This window comes from Podarcis bocagei, assembly GCF_964188305.1.
Source record: "Podarcis bocagei genome assembly, chromosome: 4".
Taxonomy (NCBI): Eukaryota; Metazoa; Chordata; class Lepidosauria; order Squamata; family Lacertidae; genus Podarcis; species Podarcis bocagei.
Window position 1 is genome coordinate 98,116,900 of NC_138128.1, and position 24,046 is coordinate 98,140,945.

Here is a 24,046-nt window from a genome sequence, read left to right on the forward strand (position 1 = left end):
GGTTTGATTCCCCGCTCCTCCACCTGCAGCTGCTGGGTGACCTTGGGCCAGTCACACTTCTCTGAAGTCTCTCAGCCCCACTCACCTCACAGAGTGTTTGTTGTGGGGGAGGAAGGGAAAGGAGAATGCTAGCCGCTTTGAGACTCCTTGGGGTAATGATAAAGTGGGATATCAAATCCAAAACTCAAGCCATAGATAGCTCAGTGCTCATGTCTGCCTTGGGCCAGTCCATAATATCTGGGTTAAAAAGTGTGCAATCTGGTTGCACTTATACATGTTTTTATATATGCATGATTACCGGTGTTTTTCTAAAATAAATTTGATTCATCCCTTTTTCCTTTTGCTTTTTTGGTATCTCTTCTCTCTCTCCCCCCCCCCCCTTTTCTTTGGTTTTTTAAAGAACCAAAATTTGTAAGCTCCTTCATGATTCCTGACAATGAAGACCGGGAAGATAACAAGGTGTACTTCTTCTTTACTGAGAAAGCGTTAGAGGCTGAGACAGGTGCTCACGCCATCTACTCCAGAGTCGGAAGAATGTGTGCCGTAAGAAACCTTCTATGATAAAACTTCTGCTTACAGTGTGTTCCTTCTTTTAGATGCTTTGGGTTTGGGAAAGCTAAAAGTAAAAAAATATATGTATTTAAAAAAACAAGAACATCCAAGACTGAATTCTGACTTTCTTCCTGGCTCCATATCAAAGAGCCCCTTGTCCAGAGACAGGGTGGGAGATGGTTGTGACCACCCACCTAACTGTGGTTCTGGCATAGCTCAGCAATGAGCTGCATCTGTAGAGTTCATTCCCTACTGAGTGGCATAAAGTAAAACTTGAGGAGAAACATAAAAGGGATCAAGAGAAATGGGTATGGAAAGAAAACAGTCACTTGAGTGGCAGGCCGCATGCAAAATTTTGGTCTGCTCCTTATCTTGTGTGTGTGTGTGTTTTCCTAAATTTAACTCAGAGCTTCTGTTGAGGGAAAATAAAATTACAAAAGCTCAGCATTAAGCCGAATAGAAGAAACCAAAAGAGCTTTGCATGCTTTGGAGATCCCACCACCACCACCACCACGCCTGATCTTAATCATGTTTTCTTAGTGGAGAGCCCAATTTATTTCAGCACAACTTGCTTTTACATAAATGGGCTTGGGGTTGCAGTTTCCCAGCCTTGTCCTGCGCATGCTTACTCAAATGCAAATGCCACTGCAAATGAATTATACTTCCTTCTCAATGAATGTCCGTAGGATTGCAAAAGAAGATTTGGTTAAACAGTGGGAAATACCTCGATGTAAATATGCACAGAATCTCATAAATGTCACTTTTCTAACTGCAAAAAAAAACAAGATAAGAACAGTTACAGATAGGTAGCCGTGTTGGTCTGCCATAGTCAAAATAAAAAAAGGTGCTACTGGAAGTAATTTTAAGGTGCTACTGGAAGGAATTTTTTTATTAAGATAAGAACAGGGAGGGGAAATTCCCTCAGAAAGTTTGGCATAAGAACCACTAGTTGGAATGTCGTATAATCTCTGCATGAACATATTGGGAGCATTCAATAATAATAATAATAATAATAATAATAATAATAATAATAATAATAATAATAATAATAATTTATTTATTATTTATGCCCTGCCCATCTGGCTGGGTTTCTCCAGCCACTCTGAGTGGCTTCCAACTGAATATTAAAAACAATACAGCATCCAACATTAAAAACTTCCCGAAACAGGGCTGCCTTCAGTTGTCTTTTAAAAGTAAAATAGTTGTTTATTTTCTTCACATCTGAAGGGAGGGCGTTGGACAGGGTGGGTGCCACTACCGAAAAGGCTCTCTGCCTGGTTCCCTGTAACCTCACTTCTCACAGTGAGGGAACCGCCAGAAGGCCCTCGGCGCCGGACCTCAGTGTCCGGGCTGGGCGATGGGGGTGGATAACTTCCCCACAGGTTTTGTGTCAGCACATCAACATGGACGCTCAATAAATAGCCAGTCTAGAAGCTCAACCATTCATTCAACACTATATTAACGTTAAAAATTAAATTTTAAAAAATCACAAGACATCATAGAATCATAGAATCATAGAGTTGGAAGAGACCACAAGGGCCATCGAGTCCAACCCCCTGCCAAGCAGGAAACACCATCAGAGCACTCCTGACATATGGTTGTCAAGCCTCTGCTTAAAGACCTCCAAAGTAGGAGACTCCACCACACTCCTTGGCAGCAAATTCCACTGTCAAACAGCTCTTACTGTCAGGAAGTTCTTCCTAATGTTTAGGTGGAATCTTCTTTCTTGTAGTTTGGATCCATTGCTCCGTGTCCGCTTCTCTGGAGCAGCAGAAAACAACCTTTCTCCCTCCTCTATGTGACATCCTTTTATATATTTGAACATGGCTATCATATCACCCCTTAACCTCCTCTTCTCCAGGCTAAACATGCCCAGCTCCCTTAGCCGTTCCTCATAAGGCATCGTTTCCAGGCCTTTGACCATTTTGGTTGCCCTCCTCTGGACACGTTCCAGTTTGTCAGTGTCCTTCTTGAACTGTGGTGCCCAGAACTGGACACAGTACTCCAGGTGAGGTCTGACCATGTCACAGAATAGGGCAAGTCAGCACCATTCATAGCCAACTTTTAATGCAGATTTGCAGAACAGGCATATTTTATAGCTCAGCCGACCCTGGGGAGAGAGGGAAATGTTTCTTTGCACCCTTAGGAAAGGAAGGTAATTAGTAACTGTAGTCATTATATACAAGATTTTTTACTTTAGGATTACAGCACCCATCTGCCTCAGAATGAGTTCCATGAAGTAACTCAAGTCTGAAATAAACAAATGTGAGGGTCATTATTTCTTAATCTCACTCAACTAATGCTAAGGGTGATTAATAAAACAAAGAATTTAACTGGCTAGCATATTTGCTTCACGGATGTGCCAAAATTGAGTAATCGGAAAGGGATTAATAATATCTAGACAGTTAAAACTTGTTATTGGCATGATTTTCATTAAAAAATTCTTACCAAACTACAGCTTTTAATGAGTACTTTGATAGTTTAGATAAAATGTAGACTCCAGAGTAATAATGTAAGCTATATAAAAAGCAAAGGTGGTCATTGTAGGACATAAGAAAAAGAGGGGGGGGATCTCCTATAGGGAAAGATCTTTATTAGGACCAACCCAAAAGTCACAAAATACTGTGCAGGCTTCCAGATTCTCCAGAACTCTTCATCATGTTGGATACTATAATAATAATAATAGTAATTTATTAGTTATACCCGCCCATCTGGCTGAGTTTCCCCAGCCACTCTGAGTGGCTCCCAATCAAGTGTTAAAAACAGTACAGCGTTAAATATTAAAAACTTCCCTGAACTGCCTTCAGGTGTCTTTTAAAGATAGGATAGCTGCTTATTTCCTTAACATCTGAAGGGAGGGTGTTCCACCGGGTGGGCGCCACTGCCGAGAAGGCCCTCTGTCTGGTTCCCTGTAACCACACTTGGCCCTCGGCACTGGATCTTTTACTATGCAAAGCAAGTGAGGGAAGAAAAAATGCTGGCTTGATGTTAAAGCCATAAAGTCTTCGTACACACTGGAAGTGTCAAATCTACTTGTAGCAGCAAAGTTGTGATCCAAAATTTCCCCTCCAGTAGCAGGAGAACACAACACATCTAACCTGTCCCTGTGTTTGTCTTCTTTTGCTCCGTCCTCTCCAGAATGACATGGGTGGACAACGGATGCTGGTGAATAAATGGACCACTTTCCTCAAAACCAGGTTGATCTGCTCTGTGCCAGGAATGAACGGAATCGACACACATTTTGATGAGCTAGGTGAGGTTCCTGCATCTGCGTAGGTGGAAGGCACAGCCCATTGTAAACTCATGCAGATTCACAGCTGTGCGTAAGTGACTGGTATCACTAAGTTCCTATGAAGTGGTTTGAGCATCATGATGAAACATGGTTTATTGTTTGGAGAATGAGTCAAAATTTGCATTGGCCTTTTATGCTTCACACCAACCCTTTCCTCCTCTGGCACAGCCATGAGGAAAACAGATTCTTTCCTTCTATTTTTTTAAAAAATTTACTATTGGTTTATTACATTGATATATTACACTTATATGCCACCTTTTCCTCAAGGTGCTGTGACTGGCTCTTCTCTTCTCTCTGTGAGGTACGTCAGCCTGACTGAGGGATGTTGATTGGCCCAAGGTCACCCAGTGAGCTTCATGGCCTAGTGGGGATTTGAACCCTGGCCATAGTGCGCACCTTGATGTTTCATCCAAACCCAGGAAATTGTGGCTAATCTTAACTACAGTTTGTTTGAAGCCATCAATCGTAAAGTTGCCTGCTTCAACAAAACATCTGTTGTAGCGCTAAACTGTGGACGATCACAAATGGAAGCAAAACCTTCTCAACTTGTCCTCACATTCATATCAGAAGAGAAGAGGAAAGACACATGGCAGCTTGTTCTGGTCGTGTTCAGTTGTGATTTGCCATGACATTCATAATGGCCCTGTGTGTCAGTGGTGATGAGACAGAAGTAAGAATGGAAACCTATTCATTTGCTAGGTTGCATAAGACTTTTTTCTTCCATAAATGGTTTGTTCATACTTAACCAGCATTATGCCTCCACTTTGCAGAGGACGTCTTTTTGCTCCACACTCGGGATAACAAAAACCCCGTGATATTCGGACTCTTCAACACTACAAGGTAAGCAATCGTGATGTAGCTACCCTAGATGAAAGACGGATACATTTTGAGGAACCTGCTTTATGGTGAATGTGAAAACACCATATGCCCTACTAGCAAATGAAAGGGTCTGGTTAGATATATTTTCTGAGGTGTCAATCGACATAGTGGACTGAGACTTGGATATAGAATAGAAAGTATTTATTTATCCACTGTCCATCAACTGATCACAGGGTGGACCACAATATTTCAATTAAACAAGCACAAAAATGCAACCATTGTGATTGCATTTGTAACATACGATACAATTTAAGAACCCGTTTTTTTTCAGGTTTTTTACCCATAATACCATTATAGCAGCAGACCAAATCAATAGTAATACCTAGGCCCAAGTGCAAGAGTATCCCATTGGCCTGGGTGAATAAGTACCTCTCAACTTGGCAATGAAAACTCAACATTGAAATGTTGGGTGCATCTTCAGGGAAAGGGACTCCACCACAGAGAAGGTCCCAAGACATAGTACTCATTGGAGAGATCATTGCAGATCTTAACATCCAGACTGACAAATACTGGAAGAGATGCCACTTCAAATATTTGTTCAGACTGTAGCCTTATTGGAGTTCACTGATTGGGTCTGCGTTGCTCCGGGACAGGAGGAAGGAAGTCAAAATGACACCGAGTTGGTTCAAAGAAAGAGTTTATTCTGCTCTCCGGATAGTAGAAGGCACTTGCGTGATTAGTCCACAGCAAGTCCAAAGAAATGACAAGTTTCATGCAGTATTTATATCCTCCAGGCACCCTCTCCCTCCTTCCAACCACGTCAGCCTATGTATGCAGGTTGACATCACATATGTTCCTGCTCTGGTACTCTCAACCATAAAAGGGATTTCCTATCTTGGAGCAAAAGGTCACTACTTCCGAGAACATGCTCTGGCGTTAGTCCCAGACTTGGGTCTCCCCGTCATTTGTGGTCAGAACATAAGATATATCTGTATCTGTTCTACTGGTAAAGTCAAGGCCAGTCTTGCTGTCAAACTGATAAGGGAGAGAGCTGTGTTCTTGTTTTGCATTTGCTCAATGGCTAAAGTTTATGCATTTTAGCTAAGGAGAAATGGGGATTTTGGTGCAGTTTAAAAATGCCTGCACAGTCAGTTTTGGGTTTGGGAAACCCATTCCTTCAAGACCTTTATATGTCAGCATATAAATGGGTCCAGAAGCATATCAGCAGCCAATGACATTCTTGGACAATTGGTGTGTCATGGCCGCTACACCCTGCACAGCCCTCTAGTGACACACTGTGCCAGCTGCAGCTTCTGCACTGCCTTCAAGGAAAGTCCTATGTAAAGTGTAGTGCAGTAATGTGAACATGAGGTTACCAGAGTCTTTCTTGATTTTTGTTTTGCAGCAACATATTCCGAGGATATGCTATATGTGTCTATCACATGGCTAGCATCCGGGCAGCTTTCAATGGACCATATGCCCATAAAGAGGGACCTGAGTATCACTGGTCTGTGTATGAAGGAAAAGTGCCATACCCAAGGCCTGGATCAGTAAGTGAGAGAGGTTCCCCCCCATCCCCCAAATGTCATAAAATAGAGCACTGTTGAAACAAAAAGCAGACAAATCTTGTAGATAAGAACTGGAGTTGCCGGGGGCAGTTGGTCGGTTGGCCCATAAACATACCTCTGACTTCAATAGTAATAATACCTTTATTGTCAATGTACAAGCTGTGTACAATGAAATTAACCAAGCCTCCCTCCCTCCCAACACTGAATCTCATTGCACTCTGTGTGCTTGTCGCACACACACCAACCCCGAAAGTCAGTTGCACTATATTATTTTCCATTCAGCAGCCTAATAGCCCATGGATAGAAACTGTTTTTTAGCCTGTTGGTATGACTGATTATACTTCTATATCTCCTGCCTGAGGGTAGAAGATTAAAGAGGTGCTGGCCGGGGTGTGAATTGTCCCTGAGAATTTTTCTCGCTCTCCTAAGGCAACGATCCCTTGCGATGTCATCTAGCGGGCTCAGGGGACAGCCCCTGATATCCTTTCCTCTGTGTTCACCACCCTCTGTAAAGACTTTCTGTCTGTGGCTGTCAAGCCAATGTACCACACTGTGATACAATATGAGAGGACACTTTCTATTGTGGACCAGTAGAAGGGGGTCATTAATTGTTGTTTAACATTGTTCTTTCGCAAGACGCTGAGAAAATGGAGTCTCTGTTGGGCCTTCCTAACCACCTGAGTTCTATTGTTTTTCCAAGTGAGGTCTTCACTAAGGTAAACTCCCAGGAATTTAAAGGAGGAGACTCTCTCCACACAACCCCCCCCCCCGGCTAGTTCCCCTCTCTTCCTCCAAAAGTCCAACACCATCTCCTTTGTCTTGCTAATATTTAGGTGCAAGTTATTCTCTAAGCATCATGTAGTTACTTTTTGAACCTCCCCCCTGTACGCTGATTCATCTCCACCTGTAATTAGACCCATTTTAGTAGTATCATCTGCAAACTTAATAAATACAATGGATGGATCAGATGAAATACAATCATATGTATACAATGAGTACACATAGGGTCTCAGCACACATCCCTGCGGGGTGTCAGTGCTGAGCTTCAGGGAGGTAGATGTAACAGGCCCAATCCTCACTGTTTGTGTCAGATCCCTCAGAAAGTCTTTAATCCAGTCACAGATGGTAGAAGAAAGGTCTAGTTCCACCAGCTTTTTGATAAGAATGTCCGGAAGGATGGTATTAAAAGCCGAGCTATGATCAATAAACAACATTCTAACATAATTCCCCGGTCTCTCCAGATGACTCGCTGCAAGGTGAGTCATCCCTCTTTGCTTTCCCCCATATGAACAAAGGGCTGCCATTCATTGCACTTGGAGCTTGCTTCTGGAGGGGGCAAAACCTGCTTCATATCAGTGGGACTCCCACTGGCAGAAATCCTAAGTGAGATAAGCCCTTTCCCTGGCCCAGAAAAGAAGGTCCATAAGCAGAAGCCAGTTTCTCAGCATGTAGCTAGAGCAGAGGTCCCTCCACGCTCTGCCATGCCTCTGTTCTAACCTGGCATGGTGTCTGATTTGGAGGGGCCTGTCAGAGCTCCTAGATGTTGTGGGTGACTAGGGCTCGTCTGGGGTGGGGAACATCTACATGGGACTCTCTCCCTTTCTATCATGACACTGGGTGTAAAGGTAAAGGTACCCCTGCCCGTACAGGCCAGTCTTGACAGACTCTAGGGTTGTGCGCTCATCTCACTCTAGAGGCCGGGAGCCAGCGCTGTCCGCAGACACTTCCGGGTCACGTGGCCAGTGTGACAAAGCTGCTCTGGCAAACCAGCACCAGAGCAGCACATGGAAATGCCGTTTACCTTCCCGCTATAAAGCGGTCCCTATTTATCTACTTGCACTTAGGGGTGCTTTCGAACTCCTAGGTGGGCAGGAGCTGGGACCGAACGACGGGAGCTCACCCCGCCACAGGGATTCGAACCGCCGACCATGCGATCGGCAAGTCCTAGGCGCTGAGGTTTTACCCACAGCGCCACCCGCATCCCTCTCAACACTGGGTGTAGTTAAGGGAATTATTGGCTGCAAACCTGGAAGTGGGAACAGGACATAAAATACCGTATTTTTCACTCTATAAGACGCACCAGACCACAAGACGCACCTAGTTTTTGGAGGAGGAAAACAAGGAAAAAAATATTCTGAATCTCAGAAGCTAGAACAGCAAGAGGGATCACTACGCAGTGAAAGCAGCAATCCCTCTTGCTGTTCTGGCTTCTGGGATAGCTGTGCAGACTGCATTTGCTCCATAAGACGCACACACATTTCCCCTTACTTTTTAGGAGGGGAAAAGTGAGTCTTATAGAGCAAAAAATACGGTACTTTGACTTAGGAAAGGATGACTGCACACTCCTTAACTTACTTATTTTGGCCAGTTAAAATTCCACTGCAGCAACTGCCTTCTCAGTCAGAACACCTCTCCTTTGAGTAAGCAGAGACTTGGTGCAAATGAACAGGGGGAAATGGTATTTGAGCCACTGGATCAGTGGCATGCAATGATTTTTTATTTATTTTTTGTAGGGGAACAGTGAGGGCCGGAGGTGCCAGGTTGTGAGGGTGATGTGGGAGAGCAACATCATGTGTGTGGGCATCGCGCCTCCCTCCCTAAACCTGGCAGAAGCTTCCCAGGCTTTGGGGAGGAGGGTGCAGGCTTCTGACAGAATGCCGGATCCCTGCTGCCTCCTTCCCAAAGACAGGGGTGCTTTGGGGAGGTGGTGGGAGGGCTCTTTGACCCCATTGGAGCATCGCGCCTGCCTCCCTAAGCCAGGCAGAAGCTTCCTGGGCTTTGCGAAGGAGGCACCAGGCTTTGATACTTTAATACTCTACTTTACTGGGAACATTTAGGGGAGACGCCTGTCCCCCCCCCCTTAGTCCACTGACCGCACACCACTGCACTGGATCTTAAACATTGGTTCATTCTAAGGCAAATCCCTGCTAGAGCTTCGCAGAGCCTCTCCTGTTGCTGTTGGCATCTCTCTAAACAGTCAGCTTAATTGCTTAATGCCCAGCATGGTGCTTTCAAACGCAGCACTACAAAGCAACCCCAAAAATAATAAAACACCCGCCCAAAATGTGCTGATGGCCTAAGTTAGCCTTGAAGCGATTTACACATATATTTTTGTTTTAAATCCATCTAAATAATACATTCTCAAATCTTGCTCAAGCTGGAACTTTTCAACGGGATTTGGCATTTCTGTTTCATTGGCTTGCAGCTGCACATGGGAAGCCAGACGTCCGAGTTCCTGCTTGAAAGCCACATGCTTTTATGATGAAAATCCCACTGCTGGCTGATTAGAAAATGCACTTCAAAACCGAGGCTGAGCACATACGCCAGGGCATAGCCAAGACCCAGGGAAAGGAAAATAAACTCTGCCCCATTTGACAAGTGCAGGAGTTTATTAGAGTCAATCACAGCCCCTGCCGCAAGTTGAGACTGAATGTTTCCAGTAAACATAAAGAGTATTTTATTTCACTTTATTGATTGAAAATCCAATTTAAATAGGGAGAGCCTGCTACTGTGGCTGGGCTTGAACCATCTCTTAAAACCACACTGTTTTCAACAGCCATGTAGGAAATAAATGATTACTGAAATATTTCTAGCAGAAACCTTAAATGGTTCTAATTAAAGTGCACAAGGTAACTTTTGAAGAGAGGACTCTATAAGGAGCTACTTCTATCGACTAATTTAAAGCTTCCTTTTCAGGATAAAAACGTGCCTATTTTAGTACAGTTAGTGAACTTAAACTTGTGACAGCAACTCCTCTTGCCCCTGACTCTTGAACATTCTGGCTGGTGCTGATGGGAGTTGGGATTCTAACAGTGTCTGGGGGTCAACAGCTTCCTCTGCCCTAGAAGCAAACATCAAATTGCTGATGTATAATCTTCTACTTTCCTGATGTGCAGAAAGGAGTTCCATAGCAGTACCCCTCTCTTGCAGGAGAAAATGTTGGCATGCATGGCTGGGGCTGAATCCTACCCCCTGGTTGTATTTTATAAGATGTTTGGGGTGAGGATAGAAACACTGGCATGTGCTATAGCTATGTCAGTATCTCAGCTCACAGTCAGAGGTAAACTGGCCTCCCCGGGCAAACTGAGTGAGATACTTGTTGACCTTCCGTCTGCGTCTCCCGGCAGGCAAGGTCGCAAGTCGGCGATTCTCCTCGTTAGACGTGAGGAGAACACACCCTCTGCTTCTCTGCCCTTGCATTCCCCCCAGGGAGGGGAAATGAGACAGACAGGAGTCCTATTTACATGTTTTATTCCTGTCATTCAGCAGTACAGAGAAAAAGTGTCTGTACCCTCCAGACTCCAGCAGAAGAGTCACAGCTCCGCCCCTGTACTTCCAGCACAGGTCAGATGACACTCTGAGCTAACATCCGGTGCTCAGTACAGAGAATAGACTCCCCCTTTTCTCCAACAGTACAGCTCGAGACAACAACATCCTGTTTTGCATTCCAGCCACTTGCAGCTGGCTTTTGCATTGGTGCTTTTTCCCAACACTGAGGGGTGCTCAGTCAGCACATCTGTCTTTTGCAAGGCTATGGGTGTAAATCAAAGGAAATTAAGCTAGGCATTGGAATCAAATATTGCTGACCGATTCTTTTCTTAAAAAAAAAAAAAACCAGCATTAGCATTTGCATGTTTGAAGAAATGGAACACTTAACATCTTTCTTTTTTTTCTATCAGACCAATATAATTTATTGTTGCACGGCACCCCAATCTCCGAGCTCTGCGAGATTCCAAGCACTTATTAAGGATTCAGGTTTCCTTTGGAAATGAGGCACTGCGGAGACTGTGGTGCCTTTATGATATATGGTTTATTTGCACACATACCTGAGCCCAGGATAGAGGGGTTCCCAGCATTACACTCCAAGAGGGTCTGACTTCTGCCATGGCCACAGCAGCCTTGGATTCAAAAAGACTCTGGATGTGGCTCAGCCTCTCTCCAGCTTGCCGCATTTTTACAGACTGCAACTATTTTCCTCCAGCCCACATCATCCCCAATGGCAATCCTAAACTCTCCACTCTGCTTTGTCTCTGTGAACCATCTCAGAGCTCAGGGAGGGGTTCAACCCATTTGCCAGCTGGCACAGAGTCTTTAGTTTGCCAATGACCCATCTCTACTTTGTTAATGGCCCACCCCTCAGGTGATCTCCTGAACACATGAAGCTGAGTCCAGCTATTCAGAGTCTGACCTCCAGTTTAACTCTCCAAGCATTCATTAAATTCTAACACCTATGAGGCCCAGGGATTTAAGGGAGCCTTGCACCCACAAACCCTGGCACCACAACTCTTAACAATATTGTTTTGAATCTGTCCCATCAACTATTGTACTCTTCTTGGAGAAGAGATGTTTAGAAAGCCATTTGAGAGACAGACTGCTAGAGAAGTTACATTTCAAGGGAAAGTCATTGAAACACATCATTACTCTCCACAGGTCAGAACAAATCCCTCAATCTTCAAGTTCTGCAGCTGCTTTGTTTTCTACATTTTTTTTCCAGCTTTGGCATTATCCAACTTCCAAAGTGATCACAAGTTCACAGTTGCAACTTTCTATCTACTCCTTTTTAAAAAAACCTAGAAATCTAATCTATTCCATGTATTTTCTCAAACCGCAATGCTTATTGCAAAAGATATCATTTGATCTTAGCTAAAATCTGGATGCTGTGCAGTGCATGTGAATCCCAATCTGTCCAGTGATGCTTGTACCTTAGTAAATGTGTATACGAGGGCAGTCTTAATCTTACAAAATAAAGCAGGGTCCACCTTTTACTAGCTCCGTGTTCTTCCATGGATGGCTATCGGCATCATAACTGTAATCTACTTTGTGTTTCCTAGTGTGCCAGCAAAGTGAATGGAGGTCTGTACGTGAGCACCAAAGACTATCCGGATGAAGCAATCCGTTTTGCTAGGAGTCACCCACTGATGTATCAGTCGGTTAGGCCTGTTCATAAGAGACCAGTTCTTGTGAAGACGGATGGGAAATACAACCTCAAACAAATAGTCGTAGACAGAGTGGAAGCAGAAGACGGGCAGTACGATGTCTTATTTATTGGGACAGGTAAATGAAAAAGAAAAGGAAGGGGTTAAAAGCACCCACTTTCACTTCTTTTCTTCTCCAACTCATCTTCCATGCACTTAGGTGAACTCTGAGCAGTCTTCCTTGGCTACCTGCAGGCCTGAATTTCTGGCTCCCAGCTGAGGCTCACGCTCTGCTTTCTCCCTAGTCAATGTTCACTTCTTGGGGTTTTTTTTTTTTTTGTATTTTGGTTAAAGGAAAAGTTACAGTATATTTAAAAAGAGAGAGAGAATTCCCTGGATGCCTAAGATCCAGGTTGGGGGCAAGTATTCTTGGGTGAGAGATTTAAAATCACAAACCCGTGGCCCTCCAGATTTTGTAGTACTATAACTCCTGTGTTACCTGGCCATTGGCCATGCTGCCTTGGGATAGTGGCCATTTGAGTCCCACAACTTCACCACCCCTGTACTAGGGCATGCATGTCCGTTGCCCAGCAATGAGGCTAGTATTCTTCAGATATAATTCCTTGTGATCGGCAGGGCCACACTTCTGTCATCATGGCCATTGGGCAATTGGCTCCTCATTTCACTGCCCTCCTGCAGCCTTGGCTCCTGGGGTCCCTCATGCCAGATGTTCTGGAGGTCTCGATTTAGCTGAGATGTGGCTTCTCCGCTCTGCACTTGAACAAATTGTTGGAAGTTGAGCAGTATGAATTCTGGGCATGATTCCGATTTATTGAGTACTTGCATGCTGTGAGTTGTGAGGGAGTAACATAGTTTATACGCTTGTCAGATCACTTTAGTGTCCAATTACTTTAAAACTCAGTCCGCTCTTTGCTGGGGTAGAATTCTTTCCTCCTCAGGCCTCTCCTTCCGCAGGAGACTTCTAAATGGGGCCATTTTCTCAGTTTGAAGATTTATTGCTGTGTTTTCTAACTAAAAGTTTTTTAGAAGCGGTGAACTCTGCTGTCTTCCACAACTCCTTTCTTGTAAAGGGACCTTAGCTGTGATCTTCAAACCACTCTGGTGACATTGTTCCTAAGACTTTTAGGATAATTGCCTGTGTCAAATAATCCTAGAGCTGTATTTTGTGGTTTTATTTTGACTTTATTCTGTGAACCGCCCTGAGACCTCTGGGTATAGGTCAGTATAATAATAATAATAATAATAATAATAATAATAATAATAATAATAATACAAGCCTGTTATATGCTGTTGCCATTTTGTTTCCATCAATGATACTGGTCAGTCAGGAAGGTCACCAGTTCACATCACAGCTTCGCCACAAATTCAGTTGCATGGCTGTAGCAGAGTTGACACCTCACATTTTGCCTACCCTCCAACATTTTTCTGATGAAAATAGGAACATCCTATTCCATAATAATAAGAAGAAGACAAACTTTACTATTTATACCCCACCCATTTGACTGGGTTGCCACTCTGGGTGGCTTCCAACATATACAAAACATAATAAAACATTAAACATTAAAAAACTTCCCTTCAGATGGCTCTGGAGTTGGATACCTCCATACCCCCAATATTTCTCCAATGAAAATAGGGATGTCCTAAGGAAAAGTGGGACATTCTGGGATCAAATCAGAAAATGGAATGGCTTCTGTAAATCGGGGATGTCCCTGGAAAATAGGGACACTTGGAGGGTCTGCTTTTGTAGGATATTCATGAGTGACCTACCTTACAGAGCTGTCAAATGATTTTTCTGAGCTGGGGTAGGAAGAGAAAGTCCCATTTCCACTCAGCCAGAAGCTTTTGGGGTCATATTGGGCCCCACTCTCTCAGCCAAATCTACTGTATTATGTTGTGCATTGTGGTTTGCTGTTGTTTTATTGATTGGAGTTTAGAAATTACTTATTGTAATTGTTGAGTGGATTTCTGTTTAATTTTGAAATGCTGATATTTAATATTATTTTATATTATTTTACTGAATGTTGAATGTTATTTTATTTGCATATTGTATATTGTATTATGCATATTGTCTTATTTATATGATGTTAGCCGCTCTGAGCCTGGCTTTGGCTGGGGAGAGCGGGATACAAATAAAATTTATTATTATTATTATTACTTCACAGATGGGAGGAAGAAAACTTCTGTCTCTGGCCATTTGTATTTTCATATTTTAGAGTGGATGAAAAATCATATTCTATTTCCCTTCAGAATTCTTTTGGTCATATTTGTTTGGAAACATTTTGTACTTTACTGGTGTACAAATAAATATGGTTACCAGTCCTGAGTTTTCAATCTCTCTCTCTCTCTCTCTGAAACTCAACTGCAGATAATGGGATTGTACTGAAAGTCATTACAATTTACAACCAGGACACAGAATCGATGGAAGAAGTGATTCTTGAAGAGCTGCAAGTGTTCAAAGTAAGGTATTATTTTCGGTCTGACTTCATATCCACCAAACCGCAGAGACCACAGTCTTGCACACACATGAGGCTACTTAAAGCTCATTGGAGTAAATAAGTTTTAAGCGCCCTGAATGAGCACAGAATTTCAGCTATAAAGCCTATAAATTAGCCTTTGTATCATCTGCACTGGTAACATTGTACCATCAGTATAAAACTGAAAATCATTCCAACCAAGACATTTTCCCTAGTAGAGTGTATGGACTGTGACTATGAAAACTGCTGAATTTTGCAATGTTTGGGGGGTATGGGGAAGAATTGGGGAAAGCCAGTGCAGATTCTAGGATTGCCTTTAACAACTGTCTTGGAGATGATGATGGTGGTGGTGGTAATAATAATAATAATAATGTGATGATGATGATGATGATGAAAAAGCACACCAAGCTGCAGTGTATTGTTGTAATATATGGTTTTGATTATGGTTTCTGCCTGAGCTCCAACACAAAACTGCCATGTAAATAGCCAAACACATTTCCTACTTGAGATCATTAGAATTTTGATTCTATGAAAGACACTGGTGGTCTGAGAAAGCTGTCAGTGCACGGCCTCCATGTTCCTGTGCCTTCTTGTTTCCCACCAGGTGATAATAATCCCAAGGGCAACCCTCAACACTCCTTTGAATTCTTTGTTGCTCTCCTTGTTTCAATATCTGGTTTTCTTTCTTCAGAAATCCATGCCTGTACACCAGGTGTCATAATCCCTGTCTCCCAGACAATGAGATGATGATGTCCAGGTTATTATTATACTTTGTGGAACAGAATATTCAGCAACATTGGTAGAGCACCTGTAAATAACTTGAGTGCTTTTCATTCTCTGTCAAAATATAGTTACAAATGCATCAGAACTTGTTAATCACTAAAGCAATATATACACTACTGTGATGTCCACTATGTAGGTAAGACTACTGCCGACCTACACACACATTTCAGAAACCAGAAATCTGCCATTTTGTCCAAAAAACAGGGAGCAACCAGTTGCCAAAAACCTCAGTTCTGAGAACCGCAGCCTGTCAGACTTACCCATAACTGCAACAGAGATGCCAACTGATCCTACGATGTAAGCACAGAGGGATAACTTCTGAATGTACACACTGGACACATTTGACGCCAAATGGAGAACAGTACCACCATCACTTATCTTTAGCAGATGAAGCCTTTCCATCCTCAAAGCTCTGTAACTGCTGCCTTGGCAACAGCACCCTTTCATTTTTATCAGAGCTACTGATGAATGCAGAAGCTTCATAAATAGATAAATAATAAACATTTTGTTAATCATTCTATCTATCTATCTCAACTTCACTGTGTGTGTGTGTGTGTGTGTGTGTGTGTGTTATCTACAGAGCTGGTCTGTTTCCTAAATAAAAGAAAATTCTTTACTTTCAGGTGCCAGCTCCTGTTATATCCATGGAGATTTCTTCCAAAAGGGTGAGTGTTGCTCTGTGTATAAGACTACATGACTCAGGACTGTGATCATGTATACCACATATAAATTAGAATTCCCACTGAGTTTCATATGAAGCAAAATTCAGAGCAAATTTTGAGAGTCATGCTCTGGCGAAATGACTAAAAGAATTTTTGAAGGAAGTGAAAGGACGTTGGAAGCAAAAATAAGCAAGATGATTATCTTATAGGTGTTTCACAGATCTCTATAGCCCCATTCTTATTGAGGAGGCAAACCTGTTGAAGAAAATTGATAAAGATGGAACAAACTACTAGTAAGCCGGACGGGTTTACCTGTCACTAGATTGAGGCAACAGTCTGGAAAAGACTGTAGAGAAAAGACTCAGAATCCCAGACTAAGATGCAAGGAATTGTGTGTGTACTCCTCTCCTCATTGTCTGCATTGCAGTATTAGTTCAATATTCCCTGCTCTGGTCTCATTTTAACACCTTAGCAGCCTTTGTGCTAGGCTGGCATGCTCAGGAGCAACCCACGTCTCTACAGGAGTTGCGAATCTCCAAAGCGTGGATGCAGAAGAACCGACAGATAAACACACCGCATTGTTGGGGTACATAAAAAGTTAGGGTCACAATATTGGCCCACAACACAATGAATAATAATAATAATCCGTATTAGGGCAATACCTTTATTAGACCAACCAAAATGTGCTTAAGGAGGCAAACATAAATGTAAACATTTTAAAAACCAGCATAATTTCATTAAATAACATTAGGATCACAGCATCATATTTTTACTGGCATTGATCATTACGGCTGCTGTTGCCGTCTTTCCCCTCACTTCAGAAAGAGGGAGGATGCCTCTGTGTTGATAATAAAATGTCATTGCTACCATGGTGTGACTTAATATGCCATCTAAAATGAGTTTCCATGGAGTGATGCTGGAATTTTGAATATCAAGACATTCTCATGCACTGTTTCCCTATGAAATATTCAGATGTATCCCCCTGCCCCCCACTTGTCTTAAGCTGTTTTAAATGTTGTGTCCCACATCGGCTGCAAAGTAAGCAAGCAGCCATCCTGATTCATGAGAGAAATGGGAACTTGATGAAAATGCAGGAGCTGATAAATCTAGCACGGCTCACTGAAGAAACCTGAGGGTTTAAGTGTTTTAAGGCAAAAATGGTCAGACTCTGTAGTCTATCTCCCTTAATATATATATCATGGCATCGTATCAAAGCCTTTCCGTGGTTCCAGCACATTCTAGCGTGGCCACAAAATGGAAAACTCTCTGGGGGGTTCTGAAGATGATATGCTGATGTGCAGGTGACCAAGATGAGCTTAGGCAAGACATCATTCTGTCAGCCTGAACTGCCCCACCCTGCCCTAGAGAGAGGCCAAAGCCTGCTCCTGAGTTAGGGAAACACAGGAACCCGACCCTCCAAGTGCCCCTATTTTCCAGGGACAGTCCCAGATTTACAGAAGCCGTCCTGGCTTCTGATTTTTGTGTGTGTGTGCTTTTTACAAGATATTTATTAAAGTTTTCAAAATATTACAAAAAGAAAAACAAACAAACAAAGTAGAGTCAGAAGGGAATACAAAGAATAAAAATAGTTAACAGAATAAAAAAGAAAAAGAAAAAAGCAAACCCCTTCCCACCATGTAAAAAAGAAGAAAAAGGAAGGGGGGGGAATTCAAAATAAGAAATCAAAAAAGTGACAAAAATACAAAAAACCCTAACCTTTAAAAACATTTAAAAACAAATTCATTATTTTCAGACCCTTAACTATCATAGCCTTCTTTCTTAGACTTCCTCCTCCTCCCTTCCTTTGTATCCTAGTTATTAATTATCCCAGCAAATCCTTTCCTTTCCATGTTTCATAAAATTCTGTCATTACATTACCCTAAACTGTTTTGCTCTTATCTTTCTATAATGGCATAAACCTTAAAATTTAAAACTTAAGTCTTAACCTTACCAGCTTCTTATAATCATAATATTCTTTCATAATTCTTTAAGCATCTTTGCTAAAGCCAGGTAATTTCTTCCAACATTTTTTCTATCATTCATCAACTTTATAAAACATTCTAATAATAAGAAAAAAAAGAAAGGTACAAACAAATCCAATTTTTTTCCAACGTCCCTTCCTCCTGGTTCTGGGTTTTGTCAGTCCTTATTCCCATCAGACTAGCCCATTAACCTGGTAGCCTTATGTCCGAGGCCCTCAAGTCACTTCCATGGCCCTTCAGCGGCTCTTCTTCATATTTGTAGCTGTAATTTCCCTTATCTCCTGCTCGTGGTAACTCCAGCTTGACATTGTCTCTTGCTCGTGGTAGCTCCAACTTGACAATGTTTTTAACCCTTCTCGACCTGGCTTCTGATTTGATCCCAGAATGTCCTGCCTTTCCTTAGAAATGTTGGAGGGTATGCAGGCATTGTATTGCCTCTTCCCTCTTGTTTCCCCACACCAAAGCTAAGTTACACTTTGAGGGTGTCGTTGCTCCTTCAAGGAAAACAGGTCCCCTAAATAGTCTTTGTTTCTTGGTCCTTTTCCACCAAGCTATAGAACTCTGGGGACTGGCTGTTATGGCTCAACAGAAGGAGCCTTCCAACATTCTCCTAATATTGGTGCTTTCCTTACAGCAACAAATTTATGTTGGGTCTGAGTCCGCCGTTGCACAACTGAAGTTCCACCAGTGTGACATGTATGGAACAGCCTGCGCTGACTGCTGCCTCGCAAGGGATCCTTACTGTGCTTGGGATGGGATCTCTTGTTCCAGATACTACCCAACAGGAACACAGGCAAAGAGGTGGGACTCCTTTCTTGCATGCAAATTCGCATTCTGCAATAGGTTCTCCATACCAGGCTGAGATGGTTCCATTTCTTCCAGAATTAGGAAGTGCCTTTGACAGTTCTCTCTCTTGTTGAAGGTCTTCTAGCAGAGTTTGGGCAGCCATCCATTAAAAAATACACCAGCTCTGGATTCCCAGCATCAAGCTAGGGGTCGGAGTAGATGCCCTACAAGGTCCCTCTGGTACTATGAGTCTGAAATTTACCCCCATCACCCTGTCCACACTATAGATTTAAAGAAGAATCATACCACTTTAAACAGCCATGGCTTCCTTACAATTCTCATAGTTGCCTGGGAAGAGGGACCGACTGTAAAAACACTCTTAGAACTGCAACCCTGTGAAGGAAGTAGGGGTCTCCTAACAACTCTCAGCACCCGTAACAAACTACAGTTCCCAGGATTCTTTGGGAGAAGCCATTGCTGCTTACTGCTTTAAATTTATAGTGCAGATGGGGCTTTATTGTACAAGGAAACTGAATTAACTCCTCGTAGGCAGTTGTTTATTACCATAGTGTTTAGAGATGTAAATTAATTTATCAGTGTACAGTGATGTACAGAATGATATTTGATTTTGGTTGTTCTTCTACAGTCAGATGCCCTGCACTTCTTTTCACTTGTTTTTAGAACGTATTTCAGGAGATACAATATAGTGAATAATAAATGTTTAAAGGGTGAGAAAGAAAGAAAGAAAGAAAGAAAGAAAGAAAGAAAGAAAGAAAGAAAGAAAGAAAGAAAGAAAGCACAACAATGTGCATTGATTCATTTCAACAGTTTCAGGCATTGAACCATGAGGTACGTCTGGCTGTAGAAGAAAGAAACTTACAGTCAGATATTCTTCATGAATTGGGTGCAGACATATTAGGAAGAGACTGCTCAGAGCAGATTCAGAGAAATCTGAGTCTACTTTCAAATCTGAAGAGTCATAGATGTGTGAAGCATGATCAGACCTCCCTATTTTTTCTTACACCCCTACCTCCACTTAAAAGCAGTTGATGGGAGAAGGGGGAAGGTGAATAGGATTGAAACAGGCCTGGAAAACTGGGGAGGGAGATAAACCCATTTCTCAAGAGCAATGGTGCCAAGCCAATAAGAATGTCTGGGAATTTCAATGGAAAAGGAAATGTCCAATGTTTGCCTATTGGTCCCATGTGAAGAACGGAAATCAATCCAAAGAAAACAATTGGTATTCACTGTTGTTGTTTTCAGTTCACACAAAAATGCACACCAATGCATAATTGGTCACATGCACACCCAATTTGTGTTGTGTTTTTCAAATCAATAAACTGCTTCCTAGACTGAGACCGTCAAAGCAGATGCCCTTGTGAAGCTCGCAAGTCCAGGATGATGGTTGCCCTACTAAAAGAATAAATTGTATTTCCTTTTCCCTAAAATACATGATTCCCAAATCATTGGGACAGACTTCAAGGCATCTGTTACCAAACTAGCACTATGTATCTTCTGTGTAGTCATGGAGATATCTACTTATACAGGGGGTTACATTTCAGGCCCCCACGTGCATAAGCAAAAATTTCTAACTGGGGAAACCCCCCTAAAACCCCCTTTAAACACCCTTTCTGCCACTCCTTTTCCAATCCAGACCAATGGAAACAACAGCAAAAAAGAAGAAGAAAGAAAGAAGGTGGGGTTGGCCACCTGTCAATCAAATGACATCATTATAACAACACATGATTGACCCACCCACAAAATCCCTTCCAGAGAGTTTTTCACTATTATGTAGAGATATGAAAAGACATGAAGGCAAACTTTGATTACGCTCATATTTTGGCCAGACCAAAGTTTAGAAATATTCTTTTCCAATAGTGGCGCATTATTTTGTTTAAATGTAGAAGACAAAATGGGAATCGCCAAAACTGTTCTGCCTTTGTCGTCACGTTTTCTGAACATCACCCGGGGAAATATTCTCAACAGAATAACTTTAGATTTTTTCATGTGCTTAAATCAAGTAGAATTTGGCTGTCCCACATGGAAGTGATGGGGGGTGCATTGCCCCATCTGGACTGGGAAATATGAATAATAATAATAATAATAATAATAATAATAATAATAATAATAATATATTTATACCCCGCCCATCTGCTGGGCTTCCCCAGCCACTCTGGGTGGCTTCCAAAAGAATATTAAAATACTATAATGCATCAAACATTAAAGCTTCCCAAAACAGGGCTGCCTTCAGATGTCTTCTGAAAGCCTGGTAGTTGTTGTTCTCTTTGACATCTGGTGGGAGGGCGTTCCACAGGGCGGGTGCCACTCCCAAGAAGGCCCTCTGCCCGGTTCCCTGTAACTTGGCTTCTCGCAGTGAGGGAACCGCCAGAAGGCCCTCAGTGCTGGACCTCAGTGTCCGGGTAGAACGATGGGGGTGGAGACGCTCCTTCAGGTATACTGGACCGAGGCCATGTGCACCTTGATTGGATAGCAATGTTTATTGCAAATGAGGCATGTGTGTGTGGTGTAATTGTATATACTGTTATTTGAACTTTCTGTCTAGCAGCACAGAGGGAAGGTAGGCAACTGACAGAGGGGAAGAAGGCGGAAAGAAATGTAACAGGAAGAAAATGCCTCCAGCTGAGTTACATGTACTTGGCCTTAATTTCACTAGGGACTGGAGACCCTACAATGGCCATTTTCAGTCTATTAGCTTTGCTGCAGTCCACAAATGCAAGAAGCATCTCTAACTGCGAGAAGCACCCCTTAGATAGCACTATTCGCCTAGAGGTCATTAGCTCCTGCAGGATATATTGCATACCAAATAGCCACTAAGAAGGAAATGACCTTCATCAACACACCTATATCAGGCACTCTGCAAACAGGAATAGCACTACTCCTGGGCCTGCGGCTCATTGAATATGAGAGTGATGGTCCCCTCCACGAGGCAAAGCAGCCTAAAGCCAAGTTCTCAACCCAATGATATACCTATGTCTAGGCTGTACCATTCAGGCTGTGGAGTAGGGGTGTTCGCATGATGAAATTTTCTTCCACACCTAATAATAGATAATTACTTTATCTACAAAGAATGCTAGATGTAAGGGGAAAAGGTTCTGGCCTAGGCTTCTCCAAATATTCTAGTTTCCTGTTTATTTATAAGCTGTTTGGATCTCCAATCTCAAAGGTTGGGTGAGTGGTCCTTTAATCATAGCAGAGATTAGAGACCTTTTGTAGCCACTCTGGATTCTGGAAATGAAATTTCCGTAAGCACCTCTTACGGGTTTCCCTAAAATACTAGACATTTTCCTTCCAGACCCTAGAAGAGCATTTTCAGTTAAAGGACCTCAATATGACACAAACATATGAATTTCCCACAGGAATTGGGGAAGGTTTTTGAGGGCTGTTCACAAGTTGTATTTTTTTCAAACTTTTTTTTTTTTTTTTTTTTACTTTTCCCTAGACGTTTCCGCAGACAAGATGTCCGTCATGGAAATGCAGCTCAGCAGTGCTTTGGCCAGCAATTTCTTGGTAATTCTCATGCTGTGTGTTAGAATGCTTTAGTGAGTCAGCACATCAGGGATGGACGACCTGTGGCTCTCTAGCGGCTGTTAGACTCCAGCTCCCATTGGCACAGTTAGCATGGCCAATGGCCAGGGACAAAGGGATTTGTTGTTCAGAAACAGCGTGGGGACCACAGATTCCCCACCTTTGAAATACAGGGAATTTAGCAATGCATACCTTTACAAGAAGAACCCTAAGAGAACTTAAATCAATGATTTCATTAATTTAGGTACATCATCCTGATTGTCTGCCAATACAAGTTTGTGTATAAATGTATAAACCAAGGAGATCTGGTTTGGGTTATTGCGTAGGCAAAGTTCTTTGATACATGAAGCTTTTTCAGTGGCCCAAGAAAACGTTCTTAAATTATCAAGAGAAAACCTTTTGAGTGCTAGACTTGATGAATTATGCAAATTTGTGTCAGGATCTGCTGGAACGTGAATATGGACACCTGGCCACTGGTAGGATTTATAGACTGGGATGGTTTTTATAGGGTTGCCATATTTCAAAAAGTAAAAACCAGGACATCCCGAAAGCTTATTTTAGGAAGACCCCGGTTTTAGGAAGATCAGTTTTTTGATTGACTTGGCTAAGATCCAGGATGTCAATTCCGCATGTGAATTCCTGGTAATGTCCGGGACACATAGCAGCCCTAGATTTCTAGCCCAGCCAAGTTAGGAGGAACCAGTGGGTTAATCTGGCTGTCATTGCCTTCATTTGCACTGAATGCTAAGGCAAAGCATGGTTTAATGCAAATGAGCAAATCAACTCCCAGAGATGACTTAATGTTAAGTGCTAACCAGCCATTTTGTGTGTGTGTTAAAATGCTAAGTGAATCCATGACTTGCTTAGCATGAAGGAGCAGACATGGGCTCTCAGAATGGTTTGTCTTGTGATTTATCTGGGGAAGCTAAACCGTGAACACAGGTTTGGACAACACACTAAGCCAGGGGTTGGCAAGCTTTTCTTGCCTCGGGCCAGTGTCTCCAGTTACGATCATGTGGCGGGCTGGAGGGCGGGGGAGCATGTCCCATACACGTGTGCACATGCTATTTCTGGTGCACTTCTGGGTCGGAGAAGCACCAGAAATAGCTTTTGCGCATGCGTAGGAGGGCCCTGCGCATGCACACAAGCTATTTCCTGTGCTCCTCCGACCCATAAGTGTGCTGCGCTGCAGCGCACTGGTAAGAGCAGGCAGTGGCAGGGGGCAGGAGGGCAGTGGTCGCCACGGACCAGATAAACGAGGGTCTCGGGCCTTATCCGGCCCCCGGGCCGGACGTTGGTGGCCCCTGCACTAAGCCAAATCATTGCTTAGTTCAGCACTGCACACCAAGAAAGGAACTGGGGAGCAGAATAACAGCTGCAATCTCCTCTCCAGAATCACTTTTACTCATTCTCAGTAAGCCAAATTTTGGCTTAGCGTTCAGTGCAAATGAGAGACAAACGAACTCATTAGTTCTTCCTAACTTGGCCTGGCAATAAATCCTTCCAGGTCAAGCCTAACAGGTGCCTGCCACTCTGTTTAAGTATCTCTACCTGCCTAGTCTCCCTAAGCAATGCTGCCCTCTCTAGCTGCCAGTTTTCACATCTGTCTGTTGGGTCAGCTTTGCTACCAGTTGTCCTCTATGTAG

At 42.8% G+C, this 24,046-nt stretch overlaps 1 protein-coding gene across 2 annotated transcripts in view; it reads left to right on the forward strand.

The window, feature by feature from the left end:
• SEMA3E (semaphorin 3E) overlaps nucleotides 1–24,046 on the forward strand; it is a 187,174-nt gene that overhangs the window by 156,373 nt on the left and 6,755 nt on the right. For both annotated transcript variants that reach the window (XM_081191629.1, XM_081191630.1), the window contains exons 7-15: nucleotides 401–543; nucleotides 3,691–3,805; nucleotides 4,615–4,684; nucleotides 6,069–6,213; nucleotides 12,063–12,285; nucleotides 14,533–14,624; nucleotides 16,048–16,089; nucleotides 18,703–18,869; nucleotides 22,315–22,382. In XM_081191629.1, the coding sequence (XP_081047755.1) occupies nucleotides 401–543; nucleotides 3,691–3,805; nucleotides 4,615–4,684; nucleotides 6,069–6,213; nucleotides 12,063–12,285; nucleotides 14,533–14,624; nucleotides 16,048–16,089; nucleotides 18,703–18,869; nucleotides 22,315–22,382 (1,065 nt within the window). The remainder of the gene's footprint in view (nucleotides 1–400; nucleotides 544–3,690; nucleotides 3,806–4,614; nucleotides 4,685–6,068; nucleotides 6,214–12,062; nucleotides 12,286–14,532; nucleotides 14,625–16,047; nucleotides 16,090–18,702; nucleotides 18,870–22,314; nucleotides 22,383–24,046) is intronic.